Below are 27356 nucleotides of genomic sequence, written 5' to 3' on the forward strand. Positions count from 1 at the left end.
TTGGGTCAGGCTTTGCAACCAGCCAGCTCTGGGACCTCGGGACAGTGCCCTTCTCCCCTGTGCCTCACTGGGGCGGTCCCAAGGCCTTAAATGCTTCCCTGCACACTTCCAAGCCACTAACCCTAGACCCTCTCTAACGTACACCCATCCACACACCGGCCAGGGCCACCTGAACCTTATGCCCTTCCTCTCACCAAGTCTTACTTACAAACACAAGCAATAAAACAGCTTATGGGTCCAGCGATAAGACTGAGAAGGGTGATTCCCAAACTTCTCTGCACATTAAAATCACCTGAGGAGCATTTAAAACTCTCCACGTCCAGGCCAAACTTCAGGCCAGTGGAATCTGGATCTGGGCATGGGACCCAGGCACCAGCACATTTTAAAGTCCCCAGGTGACTCTCACTCGCAGCCCAGCTCGAGCCCCAGTGACCGGCAGGCGCGCATCTCAGACTTCAGAAGAGCATGTGAATGGGCCACTGCTGTCTTGTTAAAAATGCAGATTCTGACGCAGCTGGTCTGGGTTCAGCCTCAGAGCCTGCAGTTCTAACAGGCTCCCAGGTACCATCCCTGGACCACACTACCAACAGAAAGGACCTGGCGTGTTGGTGACACAGTTTGCTCCTGAGGGGAAGACAGGGTTCCCTGGCCAAGTCACATCACCCTCTTTGACAGTCCCGAGGGACATCAGTGTATCAGACTGAGGCATCTTACACCCATTTATATCTGATTGGTTGGGTGGCTCACGGCAGTGCCGGGCATCCTGGTGGCGGTTCTTATCAGCGGGTGTTATCAGTGCATCTTAGGGACGGGCTGAGGGCTCTGTGGAGAGGATGGAGGTGCAGACAGGGATCTGAGCCAAAGGCCAGGCCTAGGCTTGTGTGTGTGGAGCGGTCCTTCTGCCTCACTTGCACCCCTGCTCCTCTGTGGCAAATGGCCTTAGGGTACTGCTCAGACAGGTGGGGCTGGGGAGCTGGGGATGGTGGGGTGTATGAGGTGGGTGAGGGAGCTGCCGGGGGTTACCCAGGCTGCAGTGGATGGGGTTGCGTGGGTAGGGACCACGAGTGTGTGGGGTCTTGGGTGGGAAGCCGTGGGCAGTGAGGGCTCAGCACTGGGTTTACAGCAGAGCTGTTCTTCACGAGTCGTGTGTGCTCCCTCCTGTGAAGTGATAAAAAAAAACATACGCGATTTTGCTTCCGTGAAAAAACAGTCCCGGAGAGAAAGCCACCTGCTACTGCCAGTCATGGAAAGTGAAAAAAAAGAAGAGGTCCAAGAAATTCATGGTTCTTTGCCAGAAAAGAGAAGTGAAGTAGTAATATTTATAGCCACCAATGTTTCTAGCGCTCTGCTTTCTGTCAGGCTCCACCACATCCTAACTAATGCCACGGGCTTCGACTTGGTCTCCCCGAATCCTCACACCGAGCCTGAAGAAGAGAGCACCAGGCTCATGCCCATTTCACAGACAAGGAAACTGAGGTCCAGAGACGTGACAGGACATGCTCAAAGTCTCACTAGGAAGGGGTTGAGCCAGGATTCAGACCCAGGTCTTTCTGAGCCCAACGTCCCTGCTCTCAACGTGATGCTCCACGCTCCTCCCACGGACAGCAGACACTGACCACCTACCACAGGCCGGGTCCTAAATTAAGCATTTTAAATTTTTTTTTTTTTTTTAAACAACAGAGAGCCCAGTAAGCCAAGACACTGAACATGAGTCTCCAATGCGCTTACTCTCCCACCAGACCCAAAGACTATTTTTTCTTTTTTTTTTTTTCGGCCGTGCCACATGTTTCGCAGGATCTTAGTTCCCCCACCAGGCATCGAACCCGGGTCCCCTGCACTAGAAGCATGGAGTCCTAACCACCAGACCGCCAGGGAAGCCCCAAGACTGCTTTGGACCCCAAAGCCGACCTTGAAGTGTTCCACCCCATGCCCCGAGCCGGCATTAGCACACCAGTCTGCCCCAGCCCAGCCTGGGCCTGTTCTGGGAAGGCGGCCGGCAACCATCCTGCCCAGGATTCCCTCCCTCCTGGGGGAGGAAGCTGCTACCACGTTCCAGTCCACTCTGGGCCCTTCCATCCGGAGCCCTGCTCTGTACCTGGCACCATGCAGGCTCTGGGCACCCCAGGCGGGTGCAGAGAAATGCCAACCCCTCCTCTGCCTAGAACAGAGGATCCTGGCTGGGACAGGAAGAACCTTCCCTGCCGTGGGGGCGGGGTTGGTGTGGAAGGGGGAGGCTGTTGCCAGTGGGGTTTGGGGGAGAGGGCTGGGAAAGGGTTCAGGCGTGGCAACTGAGCTCTCCCCAAAATGGTTAGTGCTGCAGATAGAGCAGAAGGGAATTCTAGGGGAAAGAACGGCATGGGCAAAGCCTAGGTGTCGGGAGGGCAGGCAGTGTTCCAGAAATACTGGGCAGATCAATCAAGCATGAGACGCGGAAGGGCAGAAAGGTTTCGGTCAAAGTGACCAGACATTCACCAGGACCTAGGACGTGCCAGACGCCAGGGGACAGGGATGAACGACAGACAGCCTTTGCCTCCTGAAGCTCAGAATCTAATGATAAGAAAACTATAAGCCAAGCATTTTATCCTCATTTTACAAATGGAGACACTGGCCCCAAAGAGGTTAAGCCCAAGACGATAGAGCCCATCCATCTCAGAGGCAGGACTCCTCCCCCAGGGTCCCGCACAGCCGGAGGGTGCTTGTAGACCTCTGGCAGCTGGCTCTGGGGAGAAGGGACTTGGAGGAGGGTAGGACTGGAGAGGTGACACAGAGGAGGGGGGCAGGAGACACCAGAGGTGGTAGATTGGAGACAGGAAGTCAACAGAGAGGCTATTGCAACAGTCAGACGACCAGGATGAGGGCCAGGACCAGGACTGTCATGTTTAGCTGCCCAGGTTGTGCACTGCACAACTCCCAGAGGTGCCGTTCCCACGGACTACAGAGAGATTAGTCCTCCCTGAAGTTGTGTAGCACAGGGACCCTCCTAGTAGATAGAGGGACCAGACTCACACATGATGGTGTATGTTGCCACGAGCCTTTTGGTCCCTGCGTAACAGTTGCTGACCAAACCCACACTGTTATCACAAGGCCACGTTCTGCTTCCTCTGGGGAAGCAGTGGCAGCTATGCCCCAAACACATTTCAAACACATTTCGCACCACACTCTGGGCTACCCACAGGGCCCATCAGTTCCGCATTTCTGTAACAAACATGCTGGTGCACGAAGGGTTCCCAGAGCAAAGAAGGCTGGCAACTGCCTTCACCTCCTGCTCGGGTCCCAGAGGTACACATGAGCATTCTGAAGGCTCTCAGAAGTCCTGCAGCCAAGAAGCTGCTCATCTTTCCTTGATGAGTTTCTCAGACTCCCTCTCAGAGGAGCCCCCTTTCTTTCTTTTTAATTAATTTTTATTGGAGTATGGTTGCTTTACAATGTTGTGTTAGTTTCTGCTATACAGCAAAGTGAATCAGCCGTAGGTATACATATATCCCCTCTTTTCTGGACTTCCTTCCCATTTAGGTCACCACAGAGCACTGAGTAGAGCCCCCTGTGCTATACAGTAGCTTCTCACTGGTTGTCTATTTTATACATAGCAGTGTATATATGTCAATCCCAATCTCCCAGTTCGTCCCACCACCCCTCCTTCCCTCCTTGGTAACCATAAGTTTGTTCTCTACATCTGTGACTCTATTTCTGCTTTGCAAACAAGTTCATCTGTGCCATTTTTCTAGATTCCACATATAAGCGATATTATACGGTATTTGTCTATCTCTGGGGCACCTTTTAGCAATCCTGGCACAGCCCTGCACAGGCAGGCTGGGTGTGGCCAGCCTCCTTCACCAAGCAAAAGGCTTTAGGACCCTCTTTGTGCAGGTCAGGGGCCACGTTCAGGCTCCAAAAGTAGTAGGAATGGGCTGGGGGAATTCTTCTGCCTTCTCTCCCCAGCCCAGGCCTCACCTCAGCTCCTGGAATACTTAAGTTTCCTTCCTTTCTGTGAAAGATTGTCCTCCAGCAATGCAGATCCTCCAGATGAGTTGCCTTTGATTCTAGGCAAACCCCTCAGGGCAAATGAGTCCCTCTGGTCCTTTCTCCCAGGTTGGGGCGGGGAGAGAAGTGAAAAGAGGCCCGGGAAACTCGAGAAGCCTCAGGAAAAGTGGATGCAGAGCTGCTCTCTGTGGCATCTGGGGTCAGACAGGTGCAGATTAAAGTCCTGGCTCTGCACACTGCAGTCCTGAGACCTTGGGCAAGCGACTTAATTGCTGTCTGAGCCTCAGCTTCCTTACCAGTAAAATGGGTCTAATGGTACCTACGTGGCAGGGTTGGTCTGAGTAAACAGGACAGGGGTGTGGTGGTGATAGAGATTAGATACGTAAACTGCCTGAGTAGGGCTGACATTCCATCTGTCCATCCCCAGCCCTGTCTTGTGTCTGATTCATGCTGAGACCTGAGGCCAACTGGAAGGGCCTCCTGGTGCTGGGACTGGAGATATCAGAGGGCCAGAGAGAGATGGGCTGGAGAGAGAAAGATTGGATAGACAGGGACAGAGAAAGAGAGAGCGCACAGGTAGAGAGACAGAAAAACAAGTTAAGAGAGAAGGGGTCCTGGTGGGGGGCGGGGTGGTGGTGTGTGTGTTGGGGGCACCATGCTGCTCCCTCTGGGTCTGACTCCCTCCTCCGCCTTCCCACCCTCTCCTCCAACCTGCCACCCAGAAAGTGGGGTGCGGGAACTGGCAGTGCCGCCCGGAATTGGGCACCCTCTAGAGGAGGGGAAGCAGAGGGGAGGGGCTAGGTATGCCTCAGGGAGGGGGCAGGGGTCATGGCCCAGAGCTGGGGTCCCTCAGGGAGGGGCGGGGGTGCGGCCTGCTTGTTCCTATACCTCCCAGAGAGGCGAGTTCCTGACTCCAGGAAGGCCCTCATTCAGCCAGTCAGCGAACACTGACCAAGTAACTCACTCAGGCCCAGGACTGGGCTGGGCAGAGCGAGCAGTGAGGCTGGTCCCTGCCCCTGGGAGAGAACAGTCTAGACAGAGGGAAAAGTGGAAGCCACTGGGGCCCACCCTCGAAACTCCCATTCTTGAACTGCTGGTCCTAGTGACCATTCAGAACAAAATGCTTGCTATCCAAATTTTGATGAAGCGTCCCTTCTTCCCCCAGTTCTGTGAATCGTGCCCACCCCTGCTGAGTCAGCACACAGCCCCTTCCCAACAGCCCTCCAAACACAGGCTGGCCTCAGGGTAAACATTCACTGATCCACTCCCAATGGCCAAGCCACCCTGTGCCCCCCTCCCCACACCGGCGGTTCTTCCTTTGTTTATTCCTCCTGCAAAGAAACCCCCTCTTGCCTCACCCTTGAGATGCTTGGAGATCTTACGGTGAGAGCTTCCTCCCTGTTGCCATGGCCCCCTCCTCCTATTTCAAGAGTTTCTCCTCTCACCGGCCAGCTTGGAATAATCCTTTCAATTAGTCTCTCCTTATTAAATCCGAACTCCCCCCACCCCTGCCACCAAACTCATTTTTTGTTGTTGTTGACATCTGTGAAATTATTTACAATAAAAGACATTCATAGTTGGACTAATAAAAAATAAGCCCGACAGAAAAAGCAGGTAAATGAGTAAATGGAAAGTTGACTCACCATTAGCTCTAAGTTTTCTAACTACCAAGACAAAAACGGAAAAGCAAGGTTAGTTACAACGCAATTCTTATTATCCGATGAGAGAAGGAAATCATTTCATCAGGAAAGACTTTTTTTTCTGGTGCAAAATCCTAAAAAGAATGTATTAGATCAAAGCGTGCAAAATGGCAAATTGGATAAGGTTTCCAGCAGCAATTTTAAGGAGGCTGAGGAAATATTCTGTTTGGCCTTACGCTGAGCCAAGGGAATAAAAACAAAATGTACATCCGTGAAGAGGTTTTTGCAATAAGGTAAGATGAAACAGTGCTTTCTGACATGGAACTGGATACCAGGAATGGAAAATCTAAAGGAATGGGGGTTAGTGTGTCCTCAGGAATACTTTCTCCCGTATCACTCTTCCAAGCTGAGTTTCTGCCTGTAAATTCAGGTGCAGCCCCTTTCCAGGACTCAGCTGATGTTTACTGCAGCAGATAAAGGTCCTGACGAGCCTCTGCCTGGGTGCCCGACCCCTCACCCAGCTCAGGGGTCCTTTCAGCCTGGATTAAAAATTCCCTTGAGGAAAGCAAGAATATTGCAAGTCACAGCACAGGAAGAAGCCCAGGCAGGGTGTGGTAAAGGCAGCTGTTCTGAAACGGGTTCTGGATGTAAAGTCTTGGCATCGGTGTTGAGAAGGTGCTCAGCTTCCCGGCCCCCAGGGTCAAAGGAGCCCTCTCTTTCCATCTAGGTACAGCGAGTGTGTACAAAGCAGGGGCTGGGCCAGGCTCTGAGGCTGGGACTTGTGCAGTGTCCCTCCTGCCCATCCGCCCTGTGCGGATAATCAAAGAGGCTTGGGGAGGGTCATAAACCTGGGACACGCACAGAGCCCACAGAAAGTTCCCCTCAAGAATCAGACTTCTTGCCTTGTCTCATGTTATTTCCAGTCATTTTTACTGCCCTGGTCAGGAAGGGAACGCGGCAATGACCAAGATGGGAACAGCTGTTTATCCCTCTTATAAAATGTTTGGGCATTTTCCCTCAGGCTCAGTGGGTGTGGTTTTCATGCCCTCAGGCCCTGCCGACCCTGGGAGATGGGTCTGACACAGGAGTGGGCCCAATTCTGGGGAATGCCCCAGGGGGTGAACCTCCTAGCTGTGCAGGACCAGCCAGCGGGCGGTGGGGCTGTGGGATGCAGGTGTAGAAGGAAGCCTGGGACATAGACATTGCCTGTCAGTCCCTTGTCAGCAGCCCTGGGGCAAAAAGTATTCAAGTCTCACAATCTGTGCCTTGTGGGCTGAGAGATTCCAGCATTTTCTAGGCATTGTACTGAGTGCTTTGCTTGTACTCTCATTTCTCGTTTTTTATAATAACCCTATGCAGAAGACACCAATTACAACCTCTGTTTAGCAAGGGAAGAAAGTGAGGCTCAGAGAGGTTAAGTAACTTGCTCAGGATGGTCCACTAGTAAGCGACACGGTCAGGAGTCAAATCCAGGACCCTCAGACCCCAAAGCCAACGCTCTGCCCAAGTTTGTTTTTTTTTTTTTGTTTTTTTTTTTTTTGCGGTACGCGGGCCTCTCACTGCTGTGGCCTCTCCCGCTGCGGAGCACAGGCTTTGGACACGCAGGTTCAGCGGCCATGGCTCACGGGCCCAGCCGCTCCGCGGCATGTGGGATCTTCCCGGACCGGGGCACGAACCCGTGTCCCCTGCATCGGCAGGCGGACTCTCAACCACTGCGCCACCAGGGAAGCCCTCTGCCCAAGTTTAAATCAGCCCTTTGCCTCTGGGGCTGGCTCTGCCCGTAAGTGCCTACACTCTGAACCAAAGCCTGTGGGAGCCCCTCAGCTTCCCAGTTCCCAGCCTGGTCAGCTGTCCTGTCCTGCACCGGGGCAGTGAGCCCGGCCTGACTTCCCCCAGACAGCACGCCCCCAGGAGTCTGCTTAAGGAAAGGAGCGCGGAGGAGAGAAAACAGAGCAGTGACAGAGCAGGCGGCGGAGCACGATTCCTGGGAGGGAATGTCTTGTCTGTCACTGTCACGGTAGCAGACATGTGGAGACGGAAAACCACGAGGGGCTCACCACATGCGGAGGTGACAGCGACTGCTAGAAACAACACTTCCTGGCAGAGGGTGGGAGGGGCAGAAGCAACGGGAGCACCCCCAGGCTCTTTCCACATCTTCCCACGCCACTGAAGGCGCTTGTAGGAGGTGCAGTCGGGCGACCCCAGACCTACTGGATCAGAGCCTGCCTTGTGTTAAGCCCTTGAGTGAGTCGTACACACATTAAGGTTTCAGAGCCCAGGTGCAGAGTCAGAGCAGAGTCATCCCCCTTTCAGCTCCTTCCTATGCCCTCCCCCCTCCTCCCCACCCAGCCCTGAGTGTGGTTTTACAGCCTTTGACCTGAAGGGGGCACCTCTCAACTGCTCCCAGGCGGGAGGAAACCTAGCCCTCTCCTCCCCGGCAGAGCTGACCTTGCACAGCAGAGATGCATCCCTCCAACATGTACCGCCAGCTGCTCCGTGCCGGCACTGTGCTTGGCGTGGAGAGCACAGCAGTGAGAGAGGCAGGCACAGCCCTCCACCCACGTGGAGGAGACAGGCAGGACACACGTAGCCAGTTAAGAGTGTGGCACCCAGTGGCACAGGCTCTAAAGGAAATGAGCAGGGTGTTATGACAGTGACAGGGGACTGCTGTAGAGGGGTTCCTTGAGATGAGTGGGAAGGGAAGGCTTCTCTGAGGAGGTGACGCTTGTGCTGAAACTTGAATGATGCAAGAGCAGCCGTTCAAAGACTTGAGGACGAGGGTTCTAGGTAGAAGGAACAGCCAGGCAAAGATAAGAAACTAGCTTCGGGGGTTTGAGGAACAGAAAACAGGCCAGTGTGGCTGGAACAGCGAGGATTATGGGGAAGATGGGATGGGACCAGGTCAAAGGTTCAGGCAAAAGTGAAAGCTGGTAGGTCACAGTGAGAAGTTGGGGTTTAGGATTTTACCCTAAGAGGACAAGCGATTAGAACATCTTAAGTGGGGGAGTTCTAGGACCTGGTTTAAGAGTTTGAAAGGACACTCTGGCTCTTGTAAGGAGGAAGGGAAGAGAGAGCGCGGGTGACCAGGTAGGGGGATGGTGTGAAGCTCTGACGGGGTGTAACGTGGAGGTGGGTGAAGGGGACACTCGGGACGGATCCTGCAGATAAAACCAACAGGCCTTGCGGACGGGTTGGCTACGGGAGGAAGGAGAGACATTAAGCACAACTCAGTTCTTGGTCCGAGCGCCAGGTGGGTGGCGGTCCCAGCTCCTGAGATGGAGGAGGATGGGGCAGCATCAAAGCGCTTTGGGCCAGACAGGTGTGAAACGGCCGCTAGGCGTTAGTGCCGTTCGTGCAGAGGGCGCTGTGGCTCCACACGAGAGTCCGGAGCCAAAGGCAAAACCAGTGGGGCGGCAACCTCTTGGGGCCCTCAGGTGATGGTGCACATACAGCGAAAGGTGGATGAACTATTCCGGATTAACGGAGACTAAAGAGACGTGACAACTAAATGTAATGTGTCGTCCTGGATTGGATCCGAGATCAGACAGAAAAGCTATACAAATATTGGGAAACCCTGAATATGGAGTTTATATCAGATAATACATTGCTATATCAGCCACAGGTGATGAGCGTGTTGCGGTTATCGAGGAGGATATCCTTGCTCCTAGGAAGGGTCAAGTATTTAAGGAGGAAGTGTCATAATGTCTGCAACTGACTTTCAAATGGTCCAGCCCCCGTCGCCCCAAAGAAGTGTGTATACAGAGACACACACAAACGCAGAGAACGCAAATTGCGAACATGTTAACAACCGGGGAACCTAGGGGGGCAGATCTATGGGTACTCATTGCACTGCTCTCACAACTCTCCTGCAAGTTGGAGGAAAAGTGCATCTGGTGGGTCTTTGTGACGTCAGTGTGATCTACTCTGCGTTCTTTGCAGGGCGGCCTGAGCTCTCAGAAGTTTGCAGAACTGGGTGGCAGACGAGGAACTCTCTCAGTGAGATTCCTGTTTGGGCTCTGACACATGGAGCCCCCGCCCTGCTGACCCAGAGTCCCCGTGGGCCCTTGCAGGCCTCCCTCTGGGAAAGCAGTCATGGCTCACTGGCCACCAAGAATGCTCCCTGCCCGGGCCTGAGAACCCAGGCGGCCCAGTTCTACAGGGGATGGACACCTCCAGCCAGGGCCCTGTAGTCCCGAGCCACTCTCCCCAGAGGATACTTCCGGGGCCATGTGCCAAGGGCAGCCGATATTTGAACACACACGCTGTGCCAGCCATTGGCCATTTTCAAGGTATAAGACTCTTCTCCCCACCCCTAGCCTCTGCGTTCCATCCTCAGGGAAAAGAAGTGTTGATGTAAACTGACCAGAATCCAGGACGTTGTATGGGTCATGGCTTCGTGGAATCCCGTGAGGAGCTTTAAAAAGTGCTGATGCCTGGGTCCCACCCCTAGAGGTTCCGGGTTCATTGGTCTGAGGGAGAGCTGGGCACCCAGAATCTTAAAAGCTCCCAGAGATTCTAATATGCCGCAAAGTCTGAGCATTCCTAGCTTAGATCCTTGGATTGCAACGTTGGGTGTACATTCAAGTTACTTGGGGAGCTTTTAAAAATAGATGAATGGAGCTTCCCTGGTGGCGCAGTGGTTGAGAGTCCGCCTGCCAATGCAGGGGACGCGGGTTCGTGCCCCAGTCCGGGAGGATCCCACATGCCGCGGAGCGGCTGGGCCCGTGAGCCATGGCCGCTGAGCCTGCGCGTCGGGAGCCTGTGCTCCGCAACGGGAGAGGCCACAACAGTGAGAGGCCCGCGTACCGCAAAAAAAAAAAAAAAAAAAAAAAAAAAAAAAGAGTGTCCTGGAAGTTGGTCTCAGCGGGCCAGCTGAACCCAGCCTTCCTAGGGTCGGGATGGTCAGGGGCAGAAGATGCGGGACAGATGGTCCAGGACAGACCAAGGCAACCATCAACATTGGCTCTGCTTCTGTCCCAGCCACCTTTGCTTTAATCAGAATTTAATTACTTCTCAAAGATATGACTTAAGGATCTTTTTATTCTTACAGAAATTCTCGGGCTTCAGATAAGTAAATTATTCTTTCCTTTGGAAGGAGGAAGGTGTTGGAACAGAAAAAAAAAAAAAACCCAAAAAACTGGGGCCATATTATGAGAGGAAAGGATCAAGTAAGGCCCCTCCCTGAGCTAGGAAACACCCTCCCCCCTCCCCTTACCAGCATAAGCATGGTACCACCAACCTACACCTTCACCAGCACAGCTGAATCAGAGGCTGTCAAGAAAAGTATTTTTAGAATTCAAAAGTATCATTGTTGCAAAAGTGGTTTTCGAAATGCTTGCTTCAAAATGGATGAAATTAAGCAATGGTGGACTTGAACCATCATGCCCTACATACCCCCAGGCCAGCTCTGGAGAGAAGCTCAGAGCAGATTTTTAAAAACTGTTCTGGCAAGACTGGAGGTTGACCAAGCTCCTTCTGATTATGCAGAAGAGCCAGGTTGGGCTCAGGCTGACGTCCTCATTCCCAGCAAACCCCGGTTCGTTTTGGCCTCCGGGGACCCCTTAAGCATAACCTTGTCAAGAGCTTCTGGTTCCCGCGAGGTGAGTTGGGCAGGAGGGAGGGTAAGAGGGGCTGAGGGGAAAAAGGAAAACTGGATCCTTATCTCACCACAGACATCAAAATTCACTCTGTGGATCAAAGCTTTAAACATGAAAACCAAATACATAAAATAAAAATAAAACAATATAGTGTCACAGCCTTGGGTAGGAAAGTTTTCTAAGCAGTACACCAAAGGCAGAAGCCGCAACGGAAAAGATTGAGTTGGCTATAAAAACCTTTTAGATTTGCTGTCATAAACAAAGTTAAAAAGAAATGACAAGCTGAAAAAATATTTGTGAGGTATGTCCAAAAGTTAATATTTCTACTTCTTTTACATCAATGGGAATGAATACATCTATGGAAATGAGGGTGAAGGATGTGGGCGGGCAACTAATGAAGAAAGAACTCCTGGTGACCAATAAAGGCAATTTAAGAAGTTCAACCATATTATAATTCAAAAGAGCAATCCTAATTTTAGCCTCTCAATGAGAAAGATTTGAGAAAGCAGAACAGCCAGTAAACAAAGGGTAGGAGGAATCTGACACGATCCTGATGAAAGATTAATTGAGACAACTTTTCTGGAAAGGAATTTGACAGATGTATTAGAAATTTTAAGATTTGTATCCTTTTGATAAAACGGTTTTTAGCTTAAAGGTTGGCAAACCTTTTCCGTAAAGGGCAGATAGTAAACAGTTTAGGCTCTGTGGCAGCCACTCAACTCTGCCATTGTGATGGGAAAGCAGACACACAAGGGTGAGCAGATGGGCGTGGCCATGTTCCAATAAAACTTTATTTACAAAAACAAGCTGCTAGATTTGGCCCATGGGAACTGTCGTTTGCCAACCTCTGGCTTGCTCTAAAACAATGAGTGCTTCTGTGGGGAACAATTTAGCTACAAGAGTGTTTAAAACACTGCTTTTGTTAATCCCCCGAAGTAGGTTAAGAAAAAAAAAAAAAATTATATATGTATATGACCAATAATAAGGAACCGGTAAATAAATGTGGTTGTCTTCTTGCAATGAATATCATGCAGCTATTTAAATTTATGCAGAAAAAAAGAATATGGCTGCATTGTTATATAGATTAAGCAGGCTAGAAAACAGTTTGTAAATGAACTATTAGAACTAATAAGGGAGTTTAGTAAGGTCGTCATGACAAGATCAACACCAAAAATCAAAACGTCTCCTAGACACTTAGCCATAACCAATTAGAAAATATCATGGCAAAAAGATCCTACATGTAACAGTGACAGAAATTCTAAAATAGAGTCACCCTGTGAAGAAATGTGCAAAACCAATTTGAGAAAATCATAACACTTTCCTGAAGGGCATAAAAGAAGGCCAGAAAAGATGAAGAGATTTACTATGTTCTCGGATGAGAGAATTCAATACTTTAAAAAGCCAGTTCCCTTCCACTGATGTACAAATTTCAAACAAAATCTCTAGCAGGATTTTAAATGAATTTCGACAAAAAAGAGTATTCTGGAAGAGAAAATATGTAAGGATAACAAAAAAATTTTAAAAAATAAAGAATGATGAGGGAGGCTTTTTCTATCAGATATCACACTGTAAAGCAAGGGTAACTGAAACTGGCTTAGAAACAGGTAGACAAATAGATCGATACAACAGACCAGAGTCCAGAAAGAGACCCACGTTCCATGGCAATTTAGCTCCCGATAAAGGGGTGAGATTTCAAATAAGTGGAGAAAGAGGGACTATTCCACAGCAGGAATGTGAACAGCTGGCAACACGTGGAACATAAAAATGCCAGATATTATCCTCACCAAAACCAAAAATAAGCTTCTGGTGGGTCAAAGAGCTAAACATAAACACTTTTTGTCTAGAAGTATTTGAAAAACATATACAGGAGAATAGCATGTTTATAACCTTGAGATAAAGAAGGCATCACATAATACACAAAACGTAAATGGCATAAAAGGACTGATAATGACGACATCCGAACTTTAAAATTCTATGCAATAAAAGACACCAAAACCAAATTAAAATATAAGCAAAATGCATAGACTGACAGAATATATAGAGATTTTGTGTATATAGATTTCATATAAATCAATAAGGAAAAGACAACCCAGGGACTTCCCTGGCGGTCCAGTGGTTAGGGCTCTGCGCTTCCACTGCAGGGGGCACAGGTTCAATCCCTGGTCGGGGAACTAAGATCCCACATGCTGTGAGGCAAGGCCCCCCAAAAAAAGAAAAGGCAAAAAAAAAAAAAAATGAAAAGACAACCCAACAGAAAATGAGCAAAGACTATAAAGAGGCAATTAACAAAAGAAGAAATCCACAGGCCCAGTGAACAGAAGGAACGATGGTCTCCTTCACCAAAAACGGCAACACAGATGAAAGTGAGAGTGAGTTTTCCTCCATCAGATTGGTAAGCGGGAGAAGGGAGGGGAGAGGAGTAGAAGGGGGGCCTGTAGGTAGATGGAGGACTTCCAGAACTGGCAAAGGGCTGAGAATCCAGGCACTCTCTCATCTACTGTTGGATGATACAATTAGTACCGTCTTTTTGGAAGAAAAATTTGGCCCCATCGATTAAAAAATAAAATCTGCATACCCTTCGATAGAGCAATTCCATTTCTAGATTTCAAATCCTAGAAATACTCAGAGAAACGATCTATGGCGCGTGGATAAGGGTGTTCACTATGGGCACTGTGCTGGGTGCGAAGGAGATGAACTCAGCTCGAGCTCTGCCACCACCAGGTGAAAATGGTGTCGCCGTGTGGGGAACATGGAGCTGTCCTGGAGGGTGAGGTTAAGGCAGGGATGACAGAGGGCACAGGGCCCCAGGGAAGCTCGGCACAGGTTTCACTCCAGGCTGGGGGCAGAGGGAACTAGAGAAGTCTTCCTGGAGGAGGAGGTACCTACTTAAGTCTTAAACGATGAGCAGAAGTTATCCCAGGGACAGTGGGTGGGAGGCCATCCCAGGAGAAAGAAGAACTTGTGCAAAGTCTGGGAGGCAAGAGAGAACAGGGTCTTTTCAGTAAATAAGGAGCAACTGGGTGTCACCAGTTTCGGAGTGTGAGAAGTGCGTCAGTGAGAGGTGAGGCTGGAGAAGTGGTGGATTTTATCCCACCCGAAGTGGAGGGTGGGACAGCTCCTTAGGAAGATCCTGAGGCGACTGTGGGATGTGGGTCTGGAGAGAGAAAGGCCGGGGACGATGAGGGGCCAGGAGGCAGCAGAGGGAGAGGGACGAGGGGTGAGTGGGGACCAGAGGACTCAGGCTGGCTGGATGTGGGGCGTCAAGGATGACTTTCTGGCTTAGGGGCTGGATGGTGGTGACACCATTCGCTGGGATGGTGGTTACACAGGAGGAGCACCAGGTGGCCTGACACCCTATTCATTTTATGGGGTTCCCTATTAACCAGCCCACGTGGCAGGACGAACCAGGATCTCACATGAGGGCTTATGAGTCAGATTTCATCCCACTGCCCCCTTGCCTTTAAGGCCCGAGGGTGGGGCTCTCTGTGACTGCCCATGTCCCCACCCTACAGAGACCCCTACACCATAAGGTCTGGGAGCTGCACAAAGGGAGCGCAGTAGCAGCCCGCTAAGCGGGCCAGCCTCACGACGGACTCCCAGGGCGTTTCCTGAGACCTCAGCCTCGGGATGCCAACCCACGGACCCCTGCGACACCCAGCACCCCCTCTGACCAAACTCAAATCCACATGCATCAGAAAACTTGCCAACAGTTGGGTTTACCAAGCCCTTTTCGCGCCAGGGCGCAGCAGGCTCTAAGGACACAGGCAGGGTGACATCCAGTGAGTTCAAGAGCTGGTGGGACAGATGGCCAATAGGCACGAAAAGAGGCTCATCATTGCTAAGTATTCGAGAAATGCAAATCAAAAGTACAGTGAGGGCCTCCCTGGTGGCGCAGTGGTTGAGAGTCTGCCTGCCTATGCAGGGGACACAGGTTCGAGCCCTGGTCTGGGAGGATCCCACATGCCGTGGAGCAACTGGGCCCATGAGCCACAACTACTGAGCCGGCGCATCTGGAGCCTGTGCTCTGCAACGAGAGGCCGCGATAGTGAGAAGCCCGCGCACTGCGATGAAGAGTGGCCCCTGCTCGCCGCAACTAGAGAAAGCCCTCGCACGGAAACAAAGACCCAACACAGCCAAAAATAAATAAATAAATAAATAAATAAATAAATAAATAAATAAATAAAACTACAGTGAGGTACCACCTCACACTGGTCAGAATGGCCATCATTAAAAAGTCTACAAATGATAAATGCTGGAGAGGGTGTGGAGAAAAGGGAACCCTCCTGCACTGTTGGTGGGAATGTAAATCAGTACAGCTACTATGGAGAACAGTATGGAGGTTCCTCAAAAAACTAAACATAGAGTTGCCCTATGATCCAGCAATCCCACTCCTGGGCATATACCCTGAGAAAACTCTAATTCGAAAAGATACATGCAGCCCTATGTTCACAGCAGCACTCTTTACAATAGCCAAGACATGGAAACAACCTAAATGCCCATCAACAGATAAGTGGATAAAGTAGATGTGGTATATATCAACGATGGAATACTACTTAGCCAGAAAAAGAATGAAGTAATGCCATTTGCAGCAACACACATGGACCTAGAGGTTATCATACTACGTGAAGGAAGTCAGAAAGAGAGAGACAAGTACCATATGATATCACTTATATGTGGAATCTAAAATATGACACAAATGAACCTAGCTATGAAACAGAAACAAACTCACAGACATAGAGAACAGAGTTGCGGTTGCCAAGGGGGAGGTGAGGCGGGGGAGGGCTGGATTGGGAGTTTGGGATTAGCAGACGCAAACTATTACATATAGGATGGATAAACAGCAAGGTCCTACTGTAGAGCACAGGGAACTATATTCAATATCCCGTGATAAACCATGATGGAAAAGAATATGAAAAAGAAGTATATATATATGTATATGTATAACTGAATCACTTTGCTGTACAGCAGGGAACACAACATTGTAAATCAACTATACTTCAATTTAAAAAAAAAAGAGCTGGTGGGATGCAGGTGCACCTACCCAGACAGACTTGCACTGCCTGGAGAGCAGGCCCAGAGCGCCTGTGGTGATAGCTGGTGTGTGGGGGTTGGGTTCCAGGGGGCCTGGAAGAGGGGTGAATGGGGTGGGTGCCCTCAGGCTGCCAGGTTTGCATCTGTTTACCAACCAGCACCACAGAGTGTTTCACTACTTCACTACTTTAACTATGACCCTCTCGTCAAGTGTTGACGTCAGAGGTCCCTGCCCCACCCTGGGGGTGGGGGGAGGCATGCTCCTGTGGTCCCATCCTACGTCATCCTCGCTTGGTCCCAAACCACTCCTCCCCTAGCAGCACCTGGGAAGCCCAAGTAATGATCCAGGCTCCCTCTGGTTGGCTGGTCTCAAGCTGACCCCTAGGGGACAGCTGGGACACAGCAGGACCCTGAGGGCTGAGCCTGCAGGATGAGGACGTGCCCCAGGCCGGCCCCCTCAGCTCCCCCCAGCCTGAGGAGCTATGGCCTCGCCCCTCGTGGCCTTTAGCCAAATGGAGCTGCCCAGACGGTGCAGGAGCCTGAGCAGGGAGGGATTCATTCACACCACGGGGCCTCCAGGCCTTTTCAGCCCCTCACTGTGGGAGCCCACTGGTCTGGCAGGCTGGCTTTGCGCTCTGCCCCCTCAGCCCTCCCAGCACCGAGGAGCCTGTCGTGAGGAACAGAGCCCCAGCCCCCCACGCTGCCCACCGGGCGCTCACGGACAAGGCTGCCCAGCGTGCCCAGGGATCAACAGCCACCTCGCTGGGCTCTGACCACCCGAGCCACCTGTCAGGGCCAGACAGGTTGGGGGCAGAAAAGAGTTCACAAGGAGGGGCTTACACCTAAAGTCCCGAGAAAGGAGATGAGGGGGGCACTGGGGTTGCTGGGATTCGACCGACCTGATCTTTCTGCTTTTCTGTAACCTCCACATGTTGCATTGTGGAGAAAACAATATTGCTTTAAAAAGAAGAGCACTCTTGGGACTTCCCTGGTGGCGCAGTGGTTAAGAATCCGCCTGCCAATGCAGGGGACACGGGTTCGAGCCCTGGTCCGGGAAGATCCCACGTGCCGCGGAGCAACTAAGCCCATGCGTCACAGCTACTGAGCCTGCGCTCTAGAGCCCGCGAGCCACAACTACTGAGCCCGTGTGCCACAACTACTGAGTCTGTGTGCCTAGAGCCTGTGCTCCGCAACAAGAGAAGCCACTGCAATGAGAAGCCCGCGCACCGCAATGAAGAGTAGCCCCCACTCGCCTCAACTAGAGAAAGTCCGTGCGCAGCAACGAAGACCCAACACAGCCAAAAAAAATAAATAAATAAAAAGAAGAGCACTCTCTCAGAGGCCAACTCCTCCATGCCTATCTCTCCCCTTTTCTCCACCTGCCAGTGTGGCCGGCCTAGTGCGGAGGCCACGAAAGCAGCCCACAGCTGCAGGAACGGGACCCGGCCCTGGTACCGCTGGCTGGTGCGGAAGCCCGGCTAGGGCTCCACTCTGACCTCCAGCTCCTCACATGCAGGCCTTTATTTTGACGTGATTTTGAAACACCGGTAGCCAAGGGTGAAAGACGCAGACTTCAGCACCATTCCTCACACGAATCCCTAAGACACGGCACTGGGAGGAAGGGATTCTCACATATTAGCAGCCTGTTTTCTCACTGAATTTTCACAAGACGCGTACGGCGAGCCCTGTTTTACAGGCTCTGAGGAGTTGAGAGTAACGTGCCTGGGTTCGCAGGGCTCATCAGTGGCCAAAGCGCGGTATGGACCCAGTTCTGGCTGGTCCCACAGCCCACCTCGTTACCCCATTTCCTGTTCAGTCCACGAGGGCCCCGCTCCAAGACTCCCAGGACACTCTCAGTGTTCGTCCTGCATTGGGGTCCTCTGCTCTGGTCCTGGTCCCATCAGTCAGGCCCAAATGCATCTTCACCCCACATCTGCTGCCCCTTGAGGCAGGCCTGGAGCCCTCACTGCTGGCCTCTGCGCCTCTTGGAGCCCAGCTCTCTTCACTCATCCCTGAGGGCACCGCACCCTGGGGTCCAACCACCTGAGACCTATCTTGGAGGCCCTGGTACCCGGCTTGGGTCTCTGCCACCTTTGAGCCTTGGCCTTCTGTAACACCATTTTGCTGGGCAGCTCTGGGCATTAGGGCCCTGTCAAGCAGAAAAAAAAAAAAAAAAGCACAACTTAAAAGTCAAGAATTATGGGTTTTTTTGGCTGCGCGATGGCGTGGCATGTGGGATCTTAGTTCCAAGACCAGGGATCAAACCTGCGCTCCCTGCAGTGGAAGCACGGAGTCTTAACCACTGGACCTCCAGGGAAGTCCCAAGAATTATGTTTTATTTGGCAGACTTACTGAGGACTTACGCCCAGGCAGATAGCTCTGAGGGACTGTTCCTAAGAGGTAAGGAAGGAACCAGGACATACAGGAGTTTTGCAAAAAAAACCAGGTAGTCAAAACATCAAAAGATTACTATTAATTTAAGAAAAACAGACATCTCAAGTTAATGAATTTAGCACTGTTCTACGTACGGGAAGATGCAAGAGTCTGGGCTCACTGAAATCATTCCTTTATGCACCTTAGCTCTCTAGGGCCAGTACCCTGTTTTCTCCATCCTGAATCCCCTCAGGGGGCACCGTTTGAGGGCGGGGGGCAGCAGCTGCAGTGGCTGATGGCTTCATGGCCACAACATCCTTTGTTACTGATGTGGCAACCTACATTCTTTGTCCACAGCCCCCTGTAGGGACCCCCTCCCCCAGTCCCAGCCCTGAGCCCACCACCCAGCTGGATCCCAAGAAGTATGCCATTGGCCAAAGTGACCTCTGGGGTCCTGGGCCTCCTTCAGCTATAGAAAAGACTCATGTTTGGGGTCAGATGAGGCACCAACCAGAGGGTGGGGAAGAGGTTTTGGAGCTAAGCCTGGATGACAAACCAGGACGATCCTCTTCCAGCCCTTCTGGCGGGCTGTCTCCGCCAGAAGGGACCCTAGAGACTGTCAGTACAGGCATCGTGAACTGTATTCTCTGTAAGATGACTCTGCAAGTGTTTGGGAAAACGATGAAAGTTTCATAATAAACAAACCATTAGGTGATGATGACAGTAAGACAGAGCCATGGGGACTGCGGTCCTTGTCCCACTTCCTGGAACAGAGCTCCTAAAACCTTGGAACTTCCTGAGCGATAGGAGTGAATTTTATTATTCATAAGGAGTCCCTTTCAACCCCACCTGAGTTCATGTTAATGAGGTGACTCAGGTGGGATCCCCAGAGACCCACAGGATGGGGCTGGTCACACCACAAAGACCAAACTGGTGATCTGAAGTGGGGAACTTTAAGCCCCACCCACGCCCACCTGCAGGAGGTGAGAGGGCTGCAGACGGGGTCATACAAACTCTAGAGCAATGAGACCCGGAGCTTCCGGGTTGGTGACGCACTGCCGTGCAGGGACGTGGTACCCTTGGAGAGGGCCCCCGCCTCCCGGCCACATACCTTGCCCCGTGCGTCTTTCCTGAATTGTATCCCTTATAGTAAAGCAATAATCATAAACAGAGTATCTTCCTGAGGTCTGTGAGTTGTTCTAGTGAACTACGGAACCTGAGGGGGGTTGCGAGAACCCTGCATTCGTAGCTGGCCCCAGCAGAAGTGCACGTAGCCTGGGTGCCCCGTCTGTGGCAGCTCCCAAGCGGGGCTGAGGCTCTGGCCCCGGGGCCTGCACCACCTCTGGGCAGTCAGTGTCGGGAGTGGACTGGATTGCTGGACATCCAGCTGGTGTTGGAGAAAAGAGAAAAATTGTCTCCCTGCCTGCTGTTGACCTCGAGCCTGCCACTTTCCCTCTGGAGCTCAGCTTCTCCTCGGGACCTCAGAGCGGGGGAAGGTGCCCTGTGAGGACTCCCAGCCCTTACACCCTCTGCTGTGGCTTCCCAAGGGTCTGCACTGCTCCGGTTCCAAAATCTCTTTCTTGACTTTGAAGGCAAAGGGCCCTCAGCGGGGGCTCTGGGGTCTCCCTGACACCAAAAAGGCGAAGCAAAGGCAAGAAGACGGAAGACCAAGCAGGTAAGGCGGGCGGCTGGAGGCTCCCCATCCCTTCCGCGGTGGCCGCCCCTCTCACCTGCACCACGCAGTCTGGGATCTCCAGCGCGCAGGGCAGTGTCCCAGCACTCTCCACGGCCAGCACATCTTTCAGCAGCTCCTCACAGCCTGTGGATGGACAGACAGGCAGTGGAGGGTCAGAGCCTCAGCCCAGCCCGGCAGCTTTGCTTCTTTTTTTTTTTTTTTTTTTTTTTTGCAGGATCTTAGTTCCCTGACCAGGGATCGAACTTGGGCCCTTGGCAGTGAACGCACAGAGTCTTAACCACTGGACTGCCAGGGAATTCCCTGGGCAGCTTTGCTTCTGATGAGTAAGCCTTGGGTGGGTAGGGCTGCAGGGAGGCAGAGGCCCCAAGTCTCCAAGAGACCAGCTGATCATTCAGAGGCAGAGATGGGGCACCCAGTCCTTAGAGAAGCCAGTCCAGGGCTGGGCAGAGGGAGCCGAGACAGGTCCTTGCCCTCCAGATGTTCTTCCACTGGGACTAACAGCATCAGGGAACACACAGAAGACAGACTCCCAGTTGCGGAGGGGAGGCTGGGGCAAAGAGAATCCAGGAGGCCTTCCTGGAGGAGGGGATATAAGAACATGCTCCCTGCCTGGCTCACAGGGACTCCAAACACACACAGTCCAGGGCTGCGAGGCTGAGGCCCTCTGCAACCCTGCAAACTCCAGAACATGGAAGGCCACCTTCAGGGTGGCGCTACTTGCTGCTGACTCATTACACAGCTGGCCTCCCTCCCCTGAACAAATGCCCCCAAATCGTAACGGACAAAGGAGGTGTGATATTGTGATTTATAAGAAAATACGTATTTGGCCTTCATTCACAGTTTGTAACTCACAGCTCCCAAAACCCTCAGAATTTCCTAAGTGTTGAGAGTGACAAAGGTATCTTTTTATGTTAATGAGGTGACTTGTGGACCCACCTAAGGATGGGGGCTGGTTGCCAAGAGAACCAACCAGGTGATTAGAGGGCTGGACCTTTCAGTCCCAACCTCTGACCTCTGACCTCCAGGGAGCGGTGAGGGCCTGGAGGTTGGATCAATCGCCAATGTCCAGTGATTTCATTGATCACGACTATGATGAAGGTGCCACAGAAACCCAAAAGGACCAGGTTCGGAGAGCTTCCGGGTTGGTGAACACATGGAGATTTGGGGACAGTCGTGCCCTCCGAGAGAGCATGGCTGACCTGCACCTTTCCCCACACCTTGCCCCACGCGCCGCTTCCACCTGCCTGTTCCTGAGTCGTATCCTTTTGCAATAAGCCGCTAATCTAGTGAGTAAAATGTTTCTGAGTTCCGTGAGCCGCTCCAGCAAATTAACCCAACCCAAGGAGGGGGTCGTGGGAACCTCTGACTTACAGCCGGTTGGTCAGAAGCATAGGTAACAGCCTGGGCTTGTGACGGGCGTCTGAAATGGGGGTGGGGAGACAGTCTTACAGGACTGAGCCCTTAACCTGTGGAATCTGATGCTACCTCCAGGTAGACGGTGTCAGAATTGAGCTGAATTCTCCTCGGACACCCTGCTGGTGTGAGAAAATTGTTCGTTGGCATGGGAGGAACCCCTCACCTCCACACATTGGAACTGGTCTCAGAACAGCAAACAGGAGGTCAGACCTGCAAAGCACCAGCACGGGGACATGCCGGGCACAGTTAGTGGCGGCCCTACTGAGTCAAGCAACGCCATTCAGAAACCTTTCCTGGGGCTGCCGTGCACAGTCCCCCCAACCTCTCTGCTCACTTCCTTTCGCCCCTCACTTCTACGCAAGGAATTCCTGCTTCCTTCCTACCCTCCCAGACTCTGAGGGACCCCACAGGGAAGGCTTCGTGCTGCTCTGAGCCACACAGACAGGGAAACATGGCATCCTCCACAGATAACAGCAAGGCCCGGGGACTTGCAGACGTAAACTGTGTTCTCCTCACGGGCTGGTGAGCTGGACCACGCTCTCCAGATGAACACTTCAGTAGCGAGTGGCCACACTCTGATTCCTGCAGGCGTCTCATAACTGCCTTTGAGTGGGGGGAAAACGAGAGGGATTTTTATGTTCCCCCCTAAAGGGAAGACAGGAAGGAATTCGGAGGAGTTAGGAGGAGGGAGTGGGGAGGAAACAAATGAAGGAAATTCAGAACAGAGGCAGGGAGGTGAGGGGACCAGCTCTGAACTGTCCTCGTTCAAAACTGAAGCCTGTGTTTTGGGAAACTCCTCAGGAGTCTGGTCAGCCTTGAGGGAGATGAGTTCCCTCAGGAGATGGAGGGGGAGAGAGGAGAGGAGGGGAGGGGAGGGGAGGGAGGGGAGGGGAGAGAGGAGGGGAGGGGAGGGGAGAGAGGAGGGGAGGGGAGGGGAGAGAGGAGGGGAGGGGAGGGGAGAGGAGGGGAGGGGAGGGGAAGGGAGAGGAGGGGAGGGGAGGGAAGGGAAGGGGGCCATTCTCGGGATGGGGACAGACAACAGGAAGGGTAGAAATGCCTGGCTGCATGCGTGGGACCACATGACAGAGGTTCAGTGACACCCACAGCCCCTCTCCAGCGGGCACAGCTGTGGGAGCCCAAGTCCCTTCCCCTTGGCCCCCCCTGGGGGAGTCAAAGGCAGAGCCTACTTCTGGAACCCATCCTGGGCTCCTGGGACCCCCGTAGGGGGGAATCTGAGCTGAAACCCAAGCCATGCCAGCCTCCCCAGCCAGACAGGATCCTGGGAGCCCCTAGGACCCCCCTCCCCCCAGAAGACCTCACCTTTCATGGCGAACACCCCTCGGCAAAAGTCCTTGAAGTTGATTCTCCCCAGGTCGTTGGGATCCAAATACTTCACCAGTTTTTCCACCTGTGGAAAGGAAGGAGGGACAGGTGTGAGGCTCCCAGAAATGCCCCCAGGGAGTTCACAGAGCTGGCCTGAGGCTGGCCAGGGAGGCCGGGAGGGAGGGAGGGTTTGTCACTTGAACCAAGGGGACGCCAGCAGTCCCCTTCCTAGCCCTGTCCCCCTCGGCGGGGTCAGCGCCAGCCCCAGACAGCGGTGGGGCCACTTTATTCTGAGGTCGACAGACACGAGTGAGGAAAATCAAACCTATCACCGCAGTGCTCAGAACCCGGGTTTGTTTGGCCTGAGCTTCCGTCTCCGTCTCCGAGTTATTTCTCTAAGACTGGCACGTGGAAAACAAACACTGATTTTTTTTAACTTAGCAGCTTCTTTCATACAAAAATAATACAAATTCACTGCAGAAACTCTAGAAAAGACAATGTATCAAAACCCTCCCCTTGGGCTTCCCTGGTGGCGCAGTGGTTAAGAATCGGCCTGCCAGGGTGGGGGACACGGGTTGGAGGCCTGGTCCGGGAGGATCCCACATGCCACGGAGCAACTAAGCGCGTGCACCACAGCTACTGAGCCTGTGCTCTACAGCCCGTGAGCTGCAACTACTGAAGCCACAACTACTGAAGCCCACGTACCTAGAGCCCGTGCTCCGCAGCAAGAGAAGCCACGACCACGAGAAGCCCGCGCACCACAATCAAGAGTAGCCCCCGCTCACAGCAACTAGAGAAAGCCCACGCACAGGAATGAAGACCCAATGCAGCCAAAAATAAAAACAAATAAATTAATGAATTGAAAACAAAAACGAAAACCCTCCCCTTTCCCACTTTTCTTTAAAACACATAGTTCTAACCACTTTTTTTTTTCCTAGTTCTGAGACACCCTTGATCTACAGGGAGGAAATAATTATGTGACATACGTATCCATTATTTAAGAATTACAAATTACACATCAAGATTTAAGGCAAAGCCAATTATGGTCAAGATAGCAGCTACATCTGCAGAACTGTGCAGGAGGAAGACACCAGGGTCGTCTCTCTGTCTTGATCTAGGGTCTGGTTACACAGTGAAAACTCGCTGAGCTGTCCGCTTGTGGCCAGTGCACTTTTCTGTCCTCTTTGTACCTTATACTTCAATAAAAATTGTTAAAAAAATAAATGTGTAAATAGGTGTAGCCCAAAGGAATCTGCCGTTCCTGATGTTGGGAAGTTTCTCCCCTACTTAACAGTATATCAGAAACACCTCCCCTCCTTGCCCAGAGGGTACCACTCACATTTTTAGTGGTTATAAATATTCTGCCCAGTAGCTATACCATAATTTACTTATTAACCACCCATAATAGCTGGGCATTTTGGTCATTTCCAACTTTTTGCTGTTACAACTCATCTTTGGGGGGTTCTACAGCTGTGCGAATGACCAATGGACTGCCTGGCCTTTGAGAACCTTGACTTCCTGTTGTCCCATATCCCACCTCAGCCACCCAGGCCCCTTGGCCACAGGGAGGACCCAGGCATCACTGTTGCTTGTCCCTCCTCCAACATCACTCACTCAAATGTCCTACTCCCTGACTGCGTACTTCCTCCCTTCCCACCGAACTCCCCAACATGGCCTACAACACCGTATATTTTCTGGCCCCTCCAGTCAAATCTCCTCCCACTGTTTCTGTCACTCACTGCATTCTAGCCACACTGGCCTTCAGTCAGCTCCTCAAGCAAGCCAAGCTCTTTTCTGCCTCAGGGCCTTTGCACATACTGTTCTCTATATCTCAAATGCTTGTCCTCCCCACTCATCATCTGGCAATGTCTGTTTATCCCACAGGTCTCCATTTATACCTCTATGAAATGTTTCTCCTGGACAAGCCTGTCCCGCCCATCTAATTAGGGCCTACCCCACTGTTACCCTGCCTTGTAGCACCCTATACTTTTCTTTCAGAACCATTTGTTGCAATACGTAATTATATGTTTATGTGATAATTTTATTAATTTGTAGCTTCCCCCCACCCCTCTAGAAAGTAAGCTCCTTCAGATCAAGGATCATGTTTATTTTCATCACCACTGCGTACCTTGTAGCTCCCACCATTACTGGCATGTAATAGAAGCTTCATAAATATTTGGTGAATAAATGAAAAGAAATGGTTCTACAAGACATCTAAGTTTTTAAGCCTTTTGATAACAGTTGCCAAATTGTTCTCTGTAAGGATGTCTCAATTTAGTCTTTGATCAGAGCATCTGACTTCAAACTTGTGAGCTCTGGGTATTTTTTCCTAGTTTTTGTCAATGGCCGATTTTGTCAGAACCCATTTTTTCCCCCTGAGAGTTCCAATACCTGCAATGCAGCCTCTTGATATTTCTTCCAGAAGCCCACTTCTAAATCAACCTGTAATTTAGTGGCAGCCCCTCTACAGCACACCTGCAAGCATTCGTTTACTTATTTATTCAATAAGGACGACTGGGTACCGCCTGTAAGCCGGGCACTCTGCTGGGGGGTGATGGTAGCTGCTGGCCCCTCTGGCTAATCACACACGGTCACGTGGACACACACGTGCACGCACTCTCACATGCTGGTGGCCAGGCACCTTTCCCCTCCCCCCCGTAATCACCATCAGTATCTAAAGCACAGTCGGGCAAGGATGAGCTCTTTCCCAGACTCCTTTGGGGCTGGGTTGCAGGTGGAGGGTATGAAAGCACTTTGGAAACTGTACACATAGCATGTAGGGAAAGGATTACCGTCACTGTTGTTATTGTTAATACTGTCACGGCAGACACCCTCCAGCCCACCATACCGCCCACCACATTCTCCGAAGCCCAAGCCATCCTGGGGGATTCACCTATCCACAGGACCACGTTTCTTGCACGCCCACAGTACACTTTTCTAGTGCGGCAGTTGCAGGGGTCTGAAGCCCGCTCCAATTATGGGGACACACCCAGTGGGGTTTGGAAGATGAGTGAGCAAGGGAAGACCCCATACAAGCAGCCCTCCTCCCTCCCTGACCCTGGTGGCCCTGAGCTTGTACCTCTGTCCCAGCTGACCCTGCTTTTCCACTCGGCTGTGACTCTGGGGGTGAGGGGTGGGCAGAGGCTGTGCATCGTCTCTCTGTGACCCCCCCTGAACCTGGCACCTAGCAGGCCCTTGGGAAAGGCTGGAAGAATTCCAGAGAAGGAGGAAGGTGGCTTTCTGCCAGCTCCCGCCCTGGCCGGCGCCTCCTCAGCTTTGCAGCTGTCCCCACACTGCCAGCCAGGCAGGCTCTGACACTGCCAGGCAATGATGTGGCTTCTGAGAATAGAAATGCCCAGGTGCCACCTTCAGGGCCGAGGGGAACCCACCCACCCTCCCAGCTGGTGCCCCGCCTCCTCTCCTCCTGCCCTCTCATCAGCGGCATTCTAGGGGGTCTATGAATGCAGGGATGGGCTGGGGCTCCCGGTGCGCACCCCTACAGTCCTCTCCAAGGTTGGGGTTATGCTTTAATTATCTCTGATGGGAAGCCAAAGGGCAGAGTCGTCACCGAGTGTTGAATGGCTGATGTGGAGGCCCAACCTCAGATCCATGAAAGGGGCAGCAGGCTGTGGATTCAGATTCAGATTCTGTAATCCATGGAGTCTGTAGCTCCCCAGGGCTGGGAGACACTGGTGGGGCCAGGCTATCTGTCCCCCTGCCTCCAGGGAAAGCCAGCCTGGAGCAGAGGTGCCAGGGTGCTCGATGACAGGCAGATAGATGGGGTCCTGGGGACCACTGCAAAGTCCCTGGAACACCGCTGAGCGGTGGGTCCAGGGCTCCCACAGGGCTCTTCAAAGAGTGAAGGTCCAAGCAAGCAGTGGGTATGAAGGTGCCACACCAACCATTATACAGCCCTGTAGGAAACAGGCAGGGCTCACCGAGGGCTCGCCATGAACCCTGGCTGGACTAGCCTCATTTTTTTCTTTTTTTGGTCCGCGCCGGGCAGCTTGCAGGATCTCAGCTCCCCAACCAGGGACTGAACCTGGGCCCTCGGCAATGAAAGTGCGGAGTCCTAACACTGGACCGCCAGGCAAGTCCCTGGACTCATCTCCTCTGATCCTCACACCAGCCTTAATAGCAGCTACTTCACAGTTGAGGAAACTGAGGCTCAGACATTTAGAGAGGTTAGGACACTTAGAGCAGCGGTCCCCAGCCTTTTTGGCACCAGGGACCGGTTTCGTGGAAGACAATTTTCCCCACGGACGGAGCTGGGGGATGGGTATACAGGCAGTAATGTGA

At 52.1% G+C, this 27356-nt stretch overlaps 1 protein-coding gene across 2 annotated transcripts in view; it reads right to left on the minus strand.

The window, feature by feature from the left end:
• RAB11FIP4 (RAB11 family interacting protein 4) overlaps nucleotides 1-27356 on the minus strand; it is a 114088-nt gene that overhangs the window by 57370 nt on the left and 29362 nt on the right. For both annotated transcript variants that reach the window (XM_027130342.1, XM_027130341.1), the window contains exons 2-3: nucleotides 23055-23142; nucleotides 20353-20441 (exon numbers count right to left, since the gene is read on the minus strand). In XM_027130342.1, coding sequence (XP_026986143.1) covers nucleotides 20353-20441; nucleotides 23055-23142 — 177 coding nt within the window. The remainder of the gene's footprint in view (nucleotides 1-20352; nucleotides 20442-23054; nucleotides 23143-27356) is intronic.

Source organism: Aethalodelphis obliquidens, unplaced genomic scaffold (genome assembly GCF_003676395.1).
Source record: "Aethalodelphis obliquidens isolate GAN/ISIS:26980383/991018 unplaced genomic scaffold, ASM367639v1 scaffold38, whole genome shotgun sequence".
In the NCBI taxonomy this organism is placed as follows: domain Eukaryota; kingdom Metazoa; phylum Chordata; class Mammalia; order Artiodactyla; family Delphinidae; genus Aethalodelphis; species Aethalodelphis obliquidens.